We start from the raw sequence: 12,338 nt of genomic DNA on the forward strand, positions 1-12,338 counted from the left end.
CTGTCTTCAGACACTCCAGAAGAAGGCGTCAGATCTTGTTATAGATGGTTGTGAGCCACCATGTGGCTCATTTTAGTTGATACTGAAAATTATTATCATTTTAGTTGATACTGAAAATTATGTTCTTTGAGATTTGGTTTTGAGCAGAGTCTCTCTACATAACTCTGGTTGTCCTGGAATTGAGATATATATATATATATATATATCAGGCTGGTCTTGAACTCACAAACTTGCCTTTGTTCTTAGATTTTTTTTGTTGCGGCAAATCTCCAACCCAAATAAGCCCAGGCAAAGACAACACAACTCAATTGCTATGAATACAAGCTGCAAGCTTAGATTGGATAGACCTACCACTACACTACCCTCTTTCCCCATCTCTGAGATTCCTTATAGCTTGTGCTTCTGCTCTACTTTCCTTCCACCTCCTCTTTCCCTCCCACACTTTCTGCTCCACCTTCCCTTCTCTTGCCCAATCACTGGCTTTAGCCTTTTTTATTTTCTTTTTACAAATTAAGGTGGGGAGAAGGTTCACTGGAAGTCACCTGAGTACTGACTCATTCCTTGTTCTCAGCCCCTCCCAGAAGAGTGAAAACAACATCAAAATACAAGCAGCCTCAGGGCTATCAGTAAAACCCCCTTTCTGGCCAAATAATACTTTTTTCCAGCCCACCTTCCTTTTTAAAAAAAGTATTGGCAATTGAGTTCAGGGTCTTTATCCCCGTGAGACAGTTCTCACGGGTTGGAGAGATGGCACAGCAGTTAAGAAATGACTGCTCTTCTAAGAGGTTCCGAGTTCAATTCCCAGCCACATGGTGGCTCACAACCATCTGTAATAGGATTCAATGCCCTCTTCTGGTGTGTCTGAAGACAGCTACAATATACTCATATACATAAAATAAATAAATTAAAAAAAATAAAAATAAAAGAATACTGTCTCCCACCTCACAGCAGGTGTTGATGGCAGCAGCACACACCTATAATCCCAGCAGTCCCAGCCTGCCTTATTTTGCAGCATCTAACATAACAAATAGTTATTCCTCCAAATACAATTTAAATTATCTCTTTTTCAAAGTTAGTTTGCTCTAGGTTTATCTTTGTATGTTGTTTACAATTATTGTGTTTCCCTTCTCTGTAAACAGTAAGTTACATGAGAGGAGAGTTTGTGTCTGTGTGTAATTAATATCTGCCATGCCTTACTTTTGGTGAATTAAGCCAGTAACTTTGCCTATCCTGGAGCCAAGTCCCATGTAGGAGGACTCTGGGGAGCATAGTGCCCACTCTGTTAGCACCCTAATCATTTGCCTTTAGGTTCTGCGACCTTTTTTGCTGCGCCGAGTTAAGGTGGATGTTGAGAAGCAGATGCCCAAAAAGTATGAGCATGTTATCCGGTGCCGACTTTCCAAGCGGCAACGCTGTCTCTATGATGACTTCATGGCACAGACTACGTAAGAGAGGACTGAGGGTGGATCCTGGTACTCTGGGTTAGAACCTAGGTAGTTGTCAATGTCTCTTTCTTACTTTTCCTCTGTCTTCAGAACTAAGGAGACACTAGCTACAGGCCATTTTATGAGTGTCATCAACATTCTGATGCAGTTGCGGAAAGTCTGCAATCATCCAAATCTATTTGACCCTCGACCTGTTACCTCCCCGTTCATCACCCCAGGCATCTGCTTTAGCACCGCCTCTCTGGTTCTAAGGGCCACTGAAGTTCATCCTCTCCAGGTATGTAGTTACCCCTAAGGTTAGTGGTTTTATTATACAAACTTTCTGTCTCCACTCTAAGGCCTGACCTTTTGTACATTAACTATTTCCCTATTTTATCAACTCAGTACTATTTTCATAGCTTTATTGTTCTTTAGTCATGTGACCCTTGGCCTAATTATTGGCCTAAGCTTCCTTCTCCATCAAAGCAGGAATTATAAAGCCTAGTTTACAGTGTGCTTGAAATTGAAGTTAATACTTTTGAAAACAAAAGTCTGGCGTACCTATAATTATTTGGCAAATGTTACTTATTCCTTCCCCGCACTTTTTTTTTTTTTAAGACAGGGTCTTACAGTGGATCCTTGGCTGGTTTGGAACTCACTATATAGACCACTCTGTCATCAAACTTAGAGAGATTTCCCTGCCTCTGCCCCTCCACTACTGAGATCAAATGCATGCACCTCCAGACCTGGCTCTTTCCCACCTTTTTAAGAAAGTATTTTACCTGTTTCAGGGTAGTTTCAAACAATTGTTCCAACTGACTCCATCTTATATGTGGATATCCCATTACTCCTGAATCCTCTAATTTTGTAATTGTGGTAAAATACATTCAACAAAATTATTATTTTAAGTCTACGTTTTAGTGACCTCAGGATATTTGTGTTGTAAGTCATCTCTACCATCCATCCTCAGAACTGCTTTTCTTAAACTGAAAAACTGTATTGTACATACTGAAGAACTGTTTGTTTGGTTTTTCCCTATTCCAATATCTGTCATTCTACTCTGTTACTATTCTGAGTTTGTGATAAAATGGAATCATAAAGTGCCTCTCTATCAACGCAGTGGCATGTGTAAAAAAAAAAATCTACCCTCAACCAATTTTTAAGGTAATATAACTTCTTAAAGAGAATGGTAGGCCTGAAGTACAGCTCGGGTAGAGTTCTTGCCTAGCATGCAAAAAAGCAGTGAGATCAAGCTGCATTACTCTATCAACTGAGCATAGTGGTCCATATTTGTGAGGTATGAAGGTAAAAGAATTAAAAATTCAAGCTCATCCTCAACTGTATGGTTTTAGCCTACTTCTGCAGTATCTGAGACTTTGATAACCCTGCTCCTAATACCAAAAAAAATGGGGGTATTTTTAGCTGGCCAGTGGTAGAGGTATACACCTTTAATGCCAGCAGAGGCAGGTGGATCTCTGTCTTCAAGGCCAGCCTGGTCTACAGCATGAGTTTCAGGACATCAGGAGCTACACAGAGAAAACCTGTTTTGAAGAACAAAACAAAACAAAAAGTGAGGGTATCCAGCATTTAGTGGCATTCTATATAATAAGCTTTTTACATGTAGCAACTTCGGCAAATAAAAGATCTTGATCATTAAAATGCTGTGGTTAAAAAGTGTAGTGAAAGGGTCACCACAAAACAAAATACTTTGTTAATATGTATTTGCATTCTCCAGTGTAAACTAGGTAGAGTCTAGCTAGGGATATAACTCCTTTATTCTTGAAGTATAGAAAAGGCCTGTGGTCTCATTTTCACATTCACAAATGGACTAGGAAATGTGGCAGGCTATCAATCACCCATCAATCCATAGTTCAGAGTCAACCACTGAGGGAAAATAGCAGACTTACTTTCATGACTTCTATCAGAATCATGGAGCCATTTTTCAATGTAAACTTTGACAGTGGCTGAGCCTCTTGTTCCCATCATACATTTAAGAAGTGTCCTTGAGACTGACTAGTTAAGAAATCTGAAACTCTTACTGGCCCTCTCCCATAATCCTAGCAAAACAAAACCCGAGTTTCCCTTCATAGCTTAGAAACTAGGATTGACAATATCTCAAGATGGGCCATTAATGTCCATTGCAGTGGGATTATGTGCCCTCTCACTACATGGCTATTATAGGTCTATAGGATTCTTTTCCACACTAATCAGTTGTCCTGTTTATGGGAGGGCAACTGAAACTAGGACTCAGCCAGGCCCACAATCTTGTCCACTTCACTTGCTCACTTCTCTTCCAGAACATATGCTAGCCTTACTTTGACTTTGAAGAATTGGCTCACTGTGGGGGCTAGCAGCCTGGGAGTTTTTGTAGGGCTGGCCAGCAGGGTGGAAATCAAGGAATTCCAGGTGAGAGTTTTTGTTGGAGAAGCCAAAGCCAAACAGGGCTTCAAATGCTCTTCTCAGACAGATTTCTTAAGACTAAATAGAATGTCATTGTGTGGATAATGCCACATTTTATTTATTTATCTCTTAATGGACATCTGACTTGTTTCTAACTTTTAAATGAGTTAAAATTTTTTTTAATTTGTTTGAGACAGGGTGTGGCTGTGTACAGTTCATCCTTGAACCCAGGATCTTTCAGCCTTCTGAATGCTGGGGCTACAGGCCTTCATTACCATACCCAGCCCACCTTTCAGCTTTTATGAATGATGCTGCCATAAATGTACAGATAATCTGTTTGAGTCCCTGCTTTCTATTTTGAGTCTGTGCCAAGGGATGAAGTTGCTAGATCATGTGGTGATTCTGTTTCTAATGTTTGGAGGAACTGCCTTATTTATCCCTAGCTGCTGCTGTATGTTTCACATTTAGTTTAAATTTTAACAGCAATGTTACAGGGGTCCTGTCACATCCTTTTCAAAGGTTTTTGGTTTTTTTTAAATAGTAGCTATGCTAATGTGTGGAGTGTTATTTTATTGTAGTTTTGATTTGTATTTCTTTAATAATTATCTTCAGCATTTCTTCATGTGCTTATTGATCATTTATATGTCATTGGAAATGTGTATATCCAAGACATTGCTGATTGGTTTTTAAACCAGTTGTTCTGTCATTAAAGGTGGAATTTTTTTGTATACTTTGAAAATTAACCTCTTGTTAGATAATGTGATGTATAAATACTTTATCCTTTCTATGGGTTGCCTTTTTACTCTGTGTTCTTCTATGCATATCATTTAAATAGTTTAATGTCCACTTTGTCAATCTCTTTCGTTACTTTTACTTTTAGTGTAATTTTCTAAAATGGTTCCATTGATACCATGCTTTATGTTTCTTCTTGTGGCAGCGAATTGACATGGGTCGGTTTGATCTTATTGGTCTGGAGGGCCGAGTCTCTCGATATGAGGCTGACACATTTCTGCCCCGCCACCGTCTTTCCCACCGCATACTGTTAGAGATAGCAACTGCACCTGATCCTCCACCTCGTCCCAAGCCAGTCAAGATGAAGGTCAACAGGTACATGCTTAAAGGCATAAGGGGATGGGCTTCTTGAAATAAATAGAGCAATTAGAATAGAGAGACTTGAAAGTTAGGTCAGTTTATGAAGCTTCCATCAGAGTGTGCTGCAGTACAGGGATTGAGGAAGCAAAATAACTGGAGAATTCTGGGAGGTACTCCTGTGTTGCTGGTGTTTTGTTCTCTCTTCTTGGTGCTTTCTGGTTATCTCTGATTCCTTGCCCCACTTTATCCTTAAGGTGGTGGCTTTTCTTTCTTCTTTTTGCTTGTATAGATTTTCTGTCTTGCCTTAATTTTTTTTGTTATTTTAAACCTTTGATTTTTCCTCATAGAATGCTGCAGCCAGTGCCCAAGCAAGAAGGCCGTACAGTGGTGGTGGTGAACAGCCCACGGCCTCCCCTTGGCCCTGTCCCAGTCCGTCCCCCTCCAGGCCCCGAGGTCTCAGCCCAGCCTGCTCTTGGTCCAGTTCCTCCAGTGTTGCCAGCACCACTCATGGTGTCGGCTTCACCTGCCGGAACACCAGTTGTTCCTGCATCTCGGCCACCTGGACCTGTTCTCTTGTCTCCCTTGCAGCCAAATACTGGTCCTCTCCCCCAGGGTAAGTTAAAAAGAAACCAAGTGTAATGGGATTACTTCTGGGTATGAAATAGTGACATTGACATAGTTCAAGGTTAGGGAGCATAGTGTTCAATAGGCTAGAAGGAATGGTAATATGGAGACTTTTCAGCCCAGCTAAGGTGTTTGTCGAGATGTATCTGACAGATGTTTATATCTGCAGTGTTGCCATCCCCCGTGGGAGTCATGAGTGGGACCTCACGGCCTCCCACACCAACCCTGTCACTGAAGCCAGCCCCACCTGCCCCAGTTCGGCTGAGCCCAGCTCCACCTCCAGGTTCCTCCAGCCTCTTGAAGCCCCTCACAGTGCCACCAGGCTACACTTTATCTCCTGTTGCTGCTACCACCACCTCCTCCACCATAGCAACTGTCACCACTACAGCAGTGCCAGCTCCGAATTCTACACCACAACGCCTCATCTTATCTCCTGAAATGCAGGCTCGTTTGCCTTGTAAGTCATCAGGGCTATGTGATGAGGGTCCTCATGCTAGAGAGCTGTAGGAAAAGAAGAACAGGAGAACATAAAGATTTAGACAACTAATTCACATTAGGTATTTTGCTCAATAATTGTAAACCATAATTAAGAGACATGAAGGAATTCAGTTTATCCTGTGGGGGAAATGGCCCATGGATGAGTAAGTAGATAGTGGTAAGGTCATCAAGGTAATACTTGAGGGTGATGCTGACTCTGCGGTAAGTTACTCATCCAGTGTGTTTAAGACCAGAGGGAGAGGGTGAAGAGATGGTACAGAGCAAGGAGTAGTGCTTACCTGTTTGGTGTCTGGCCATTAGTGAATATAAAAAAGATGACAGACAAATGGCATTGGCCACAAAGCTCTCAGTGGCGGTTCACTTTGTTGAACATGACAGACAAATCATGGGAAGGATTTAGATTCAGAAGTACTTTGTGGGGGTCTGAGATGTGGTTTTGAACATGAGCCCTGTGTATATAAGGCTTTCTCTGTTTGTAGCTGGAGAAGTGGTCAGCATTGGACAGTTGGCTTCCTTGGCACAACGTCCAGTGACTAGTGCTGGGGGAAGCAAACCTCTCACCTTCCAAATCCAGGGCAACAAACTGACTTTGACTGGTGCCCAGGTGCGCCAGCTTGCTGTGGGGCAGCCCCGCCCGCTGCAAAGTAGGTAAAACCCACCCCCTGTCCTGCCTTTTTCTTCCTTACTCTGTCTTTGTTTGTGTGACTCTTTTTAGCTGTCAGCCTTAATGTTTCTTAGCTTTGGTGGGTAGGGCCAAAGGGTATGGTTGGAAGGGGTCTTTGCTAAAAATAGGAAGATGATTTCTAGAGCTGTTACTTCCTGCCTATTCTCTCTCTTGCTCTTGCCTCTGCCTTCAGGCTGATAGGTACTTGTTTCTCTCCCCCCTCCCCACCTACCTCTCTCTTTCTCTCTCTTTTTCTCTTCTCTTCTCTCTTCTCTCTCCCCCCCTCCCCTCTCTCCTCCCTTAACCCAGGGAATGTGGTGCACCTGGTGTCAGCAGGGGGTCAGCACCACCTCATCAGCCAGCCTGCCCATGTGGCCCTCGTCCAGGCCGTGGCCCCGACCCCTGGCCCCACCCCTGTCTCTGTGCTGCCTTCGACCCCCAGCACCACCCCTGCCCCTACTGGCCTCAGCCTTCCGCTTGCTGCTAACCAGGGTGAGGCTCTTGGCCTTTGTATTTACTCAGCCCTTACTTGTTGGCCTTGGTCCTTTCAGGCATGCCCTGGGCCTACTATGTGTCTAGCCTTCCCTCAGTGTTGTTTCTCTTGCCAGTATCTCTAGTATCTGTCTGCCTCTTTTCCTTTCCCCTGGACTTCTTCCATCCTTTGGGTCTCTTGTTTCTTTTCTACCTTCCTCTCAATGTAGCTTCCTCTTGCAGTGCCACCATCCATGGTGAACAATACAGGCGTGGTGAAGATTGTAGTGAGACAGGCCCCTCGTGATGGATTGACTCCTGTTCCACCATTGGCACCAGCACCTCGGCCTTCAAGTTCTGGGCTTCCAGCTGTGTTGACATCACGCCCTACGTTAACCCCTAGCCGTCTATCCTCACCTACTCTGGGTACTACTCGTACCCCCATACCCACACCCACTCTGGTGAGGCCCCTCCTCAAGCTGGTCCACAGTCCTTCGCCTGAAGTCAGTGGTGAGTTCATAACGGCTGAGGCCAGAAATTTTTATCAGACATAAATGAGACATTGGTAGTCCTTAAGTTTTCTTAGTTACAGTGGATTCCTTTGTTAGCATATTGTCTTAATTTGCTATGAGTCTCAAGCTTGACCTAATCCAAGATACATTTCGCAGAATCCTAGACCCTGTTTCTTAAACATTGACTCTGTTGTGGGTCTGAAGGCTTTCTGGAAAATGAGTGAAGCTTATGGATTAGTGGAAAGGATGGGACAGGTAGTAGTAGGAGAAGAAAAATAATTCTTCATCAAGCTAATTTGTCTTCTGTGTCTCCACAGCTTCAGCACCCGGAGCTGCTCCCATGACCATCTCTTCCTCTCTGCACATGCCATCCTCACTCCCTGGGCCAGCCTCTTCTCCGATGACAATTCACAATTCCTCTCCCCTTTCTAGTCCTGTGTCCTCTACGGTCTCAGTCCCTGTGTCATCTTCACTTCCCATCTCTGTTCCTACTACACTTCCTGTCCCAACCTCTGCCCCATTACCCATCCCCATCACAGCCCCCTTGCCTGTTTCAGACTTAGGTCCAGCTCTGTTGACCAGTGTGACCCCAGCACTAGCTGTTGTCTCAGCAGCCTCTGGACCACCTTTGGCATCAGCTGGGGTTTCTCCATCGATGTCAGCTTTGGCTCTAGGTTTGGCTACTACTCCAGCCCTGTCCCCACCTCAGACATCTGGTCACTCTCTGTTGTTGGCTACCACCTCTTCACATGTTCCAGGATTGAACTCAGCTGTGGCCCCAGCATGCTCACCTGTCCTGGTGTCAGCTTCAGCCCTGACCAGTCCTTTTCCAGTATCACCAAGTTCAGCTCCAGCTCAGGCTTCCCTTCTGGCTGCAGCACCTTCTACATCTCAGGCTTTAGCCACCTCTCTGGCTCCTATGGCGGCTTCACAGACAGCAATCCTGGGCCCTTCTCCAACTCCTCCTCTGGCTCCGCTTCCTGTTCTGGCTGCATCACAGACTCCGCTTCCAGCTATGACTCCACCATCAATGTCAGGAACTCCTTTACCCTCATCATCATTGGTATCAGCTCCAACTTCTGTGTTGGCTCCCTCATCAACTCAAACTCTGGTGTCAACCCCAGTTTCATCACCTCTCTCAAGCCTGGCTTCTACTCAGACATTGACCCTAGCCCCAACTTTAGCACCCACTCTTGGTGGATTGTCTCCGTCTCAGACACATTCTTTGGGAACAGGGAGCCCTCAGGGGCCCTTTCCAATTCAGACATTGTCATTGACTCCAGCATCATCCCTGGTACCAACACCAGCCCAGACACTATCTTTAGCACCAGGAGGACCAGTAGGTCCAACTCAAACATTGTCTCTGGCTCCAGTACCCCCTCTGCCTCCAAGTTCTCCAGTGGGCCCAGCTCCAGGTCACACACTGACTTTGGCTCCAGCAGCATCATCTGCTTCACTCCTGGTCCCAACTTCGGTGCAAACACTTACCTTGAGCCCTGCTCCAGTTCCTGTGCCCACTCTGGATTTATCTGCCACCCAGACTTTAGCACTGGCCCCAGCCTTAACACAGGCTCCAGCTTCCCAGGCGTCTTCCCTTGTTTCAGCATCTGGTGCCGCTTCCTTGCCTGTCACCATGGTAAACCGGCTACCTGTTCCCAAGGATGAGCCTGAGACACTGACTCTGCGCTCTGGTCCTCCCAGCCCTCTTCCCACTGCTACCTCGTTCAGTGGGCCCCGGCCTCGACGCCAACCCCCGCCACCACCTCGTTCCCCTTTCTATCTGGTAAGTTTTACTTCCACAAAGGAATTGACAGTTGAGTTTTCTTGTAGTGTTGATAGAGTGACTGGAACAATTTCAAAGCTTAGTTTACTATTGGCCAGATCACATTTGGGTAGACTCCTCCCTCATGGGTGTGTATTCCAATATGTAAAATAGAAATGTTAATGTCTTATTTTCTTATAGGATGTTTGGCTCAGGTTTTGGTGCTAGGGATTGTACCCGGCACCAAAGAAAAGAGTAAGTTCACAGTACAAGTTAACCTAGAAACAGAAATGTCCAGGAACTTTAGATTCCTTTTCTCCCTATTAGAGATGTTGATTAGTCTTTGTTAAACCTCTGCTCTTTATTAAGCAAAAGTTTAACTACTGAGCTATATCACCTGTGTTTGCCCTCCCTTTTTTTTTTTAAAGATTTTTTAAAAAAAATTTTGTGTGTGCATCTTTGTATATCTGTGCACATGTATGTGCAGGTGTCCTTCAAGACCAGAAGAGGGCATCACCTATTATGAGCCGCTTGGTGTAATTGTTGGCATACATTTTTTAATGAGACCATCTTACTATATAGCTCCGGCTATCCTGGAATATGTGCCACAATGTCCAAAACAATACTGGAATTCTTAATCTCTGATCTTTAAGTCATTGTTCCTTCTCATATTCTTTCTTTCTTCCTCCCTTGCTCCCTCTGTCTGTCCATCCTTCTCACTTCCCTTCCCCCCCATACCCCCAACCCCTACTCCAACCCCACCTCTGCCAAGGGTCTTGCTATGTACCTTTGGTTAGCCTGGAACTTACTACATAACATAGATTGGCTGTAAGTTTATGATCCTTCTACCTCAGTTTGCCTTCTGTGGTTTATGACCTCTACTAATATGCCTATCTTCGTATCTTCCATGTTTATTTGGTCATTTGTATGCTATTTGAAGAAATGTCTATTCAGATTATTTACCATTTTAAATTACTTTTGCGGCCCACCACTTTTCTCTGGGTGCTAGAGATCAAAACCAGGCTCTGTGTTTGCCAAATGCTGAGGTTTTTTTGAAGTACACTATCACTGTCTTCAGACACACCAGAAGAGGGCGTCAGATCCCATTACAGATGGTTGTGAGCCACCATGTGGTTGCTGGGATTTGAACTCAGGACCCCTGGAAGAGCAGTCAGTGCTCTTAACCATTAAGCCATCTCTCCAGTCCCCAAATACTGAGTTTTAAGAACTTCTTTTTCTTTTAATGTTATTTAATATTTTGGAATTTTCTGTAATATATTTTGATCATGTTCTTTGCCTTCCCCCCAACTCCTCCTTCATATCCACCCCAACCTCATTCTTCTTCCTCTCTATTAGAACAAGCAACAACAGAAACAAAAGAAAGAAAAGAAAAGAAAAACATGGTGTCTGATTTGTGTTGGCCAACTACTCCTGAGCTTAGGGCCTACCCTGGAGTGTGGTTGATAGATACTCATTGTCACTGTTGACAAGAACTGACATTCACTCTCCCAGTAGCTGTCAATTGTGAATAGCTTCTTTTTCTGTAGTTTGCTTTTTGGTTTTTGAAGCATGGTCTCACTGGCTTTCCTCTGCCTCAGTGCTGGAATTAAAGGTATGAACCACCAAACACCTGTCAAGAATAGCTTCTTGACTAGAGTTGGGCTTCCCCTTCCTCTCCCAGAATGGTTGCTGAGGTACAGTTTTGGGTTTTTTGTTTGTTTGTTTGTTTGCTTTTCTCTATGCTAGGGATCAAATACAGGCTTTCAGCATGGTAAATAAGAGCTCTACCATTGAGCTATCTGGAACAGATTTTGTTAGGCTTGCTTTCATGAGTGTTAATGCGATGGTTATTGACCAATGGCTTTACCACTAAAGAAAATTACTCTTTCCTCATGAACTGCACTAATGGAATGTTGATTAGTTCCATCTAATGAAGGTAACTAACTACACAGCTGCTATGAGTTCATGAGTGCAACAGCTATTTTATGTCCAGAGATGACATTTCATAGCACTCTGCCTCATTATCCAGCTCTTATAGTCTTTTCTCTCCATCTTGCTTTATGTTTTCTGAGCTCTGGAAGAGGTGATACAGATGTCCTATTTAGGGTGACCTAATCTCAGCATTGTGACTAGTTACCACCCTCTGCAAACAGAATTTTCTCTGTCCAAAGATGACAACAGTGCTCATCTGAGTACAAGTATAAATGGCTACAGCTTGACACTGTGTCCTCTCAGTAGTAGTTGCCATTGTGTCTCATGTCTGTCCCCAGTGAGGTGTGGAGGTGCAGGGTTTCTCCTTCTCTGGGTTCCAGGAATTGAACTCCGGTAGTCGGGCTTGCATGGCAGATAGTTTTACCCTGCGCCATTTTACCAGCTTAGCCTTAGACTTTTAGCCAAATTTAAAGTACTAAGCATAGATTGCTTCTTGTGAATAATACTTGAAACTCAAGCGAAAGCAATTGCATACCTCCATTAACATGCCACTATTAAATTAATGGACACATGTTGCTTGGCATGTTGGTTTTATATCTTGTAGCAATCACAGCCAGAAGAGAGCATTGCTAACTTTTCTCCAGCTGTTTGCTGAACATTTTGTGGTTTTAAGACAGTTAACAAGAAGCAAGCTTACAACTTATTTGCAATCTAATTTCTCTGTCTTCGTGTGTGGAATCTTCTGCAATAGGGTTTTACCATCTAATCTAATGGGAAAATAAGAGCAGTAGGAGTAGCTTACATTGTTTGGGAGCCTTCTGGGGCCTTCCTGACCTAGTTCATATGGCAATATCTAATACCTGGCAACTGGCTTTTGTTTAATAACCTATAGCTTTTAGGAGTAGCCCTGTCCACCTGTGCAGGTTACTCATTTTTATTTTCATTATTCTTAAATTATG

At 43.9% G+C, this 12,338-nt stretch overlaps 1 protein-coding gene across 1 annotated transcript in view; it reads left to right on the top strand.

The window, feature by feature from the left end:
- Srcap (Snf2-related CREBBP activator protein) overlaps positions 1–12,338 on the top strand; it is a 49,237-nt gene that overhangs the window by 21,257 nt on the left and 15,642 nt on the right. Inside the window, exons 17-25 of the mRNA NM_001304266.1 lie at positions 1,309–1,445; positions 1,536–1,722; positions 4,762–4,931; positions 5,264–5,529; positions 5,710–5,997; positions 6,518–6,682; positions 7,012–7,194; positions 7,417–7,683; positions 8,003–9,468. Of these exons, the coding sequence (NP_001291195.1) occupies positions 1,309–1,445; positions 1,536–1,722; positions 4,762–4,931; positions 5,264–5,529; positions 5,710–5,997; positions 6,518–6,682; positions 7,012–7,194; positions 7,417–7,683; positions 8,003–9,468 (3,129 nt within the window). The remainder of the gene's footprint in view (positions 1–1,308; positions 1,446–1,535; positions 1,723–4,761; positions 4,932–5,263; positions 5,530–5,709; positions 5,998–6,517; positions 6,683–7,011; positions 7,195–7,416; positions 7,684–8,002; positions 9,469–12,338) is intronic.

The sequence above is a fragment of the Mus musculus genome, chromosome 7 (genome assembly GCF_000001635.26).
Source record: "Mus musculus strain C57BL/6J chromosome 7, GRCm38.p6 C57BL/6J".
Classification (NCBI taxonomy): domain Eukaryota; kingdom Metazoa; phylum Chordata; class Mammalia; order Rodentia; family Muridae; genus Mus; species Mus musculus.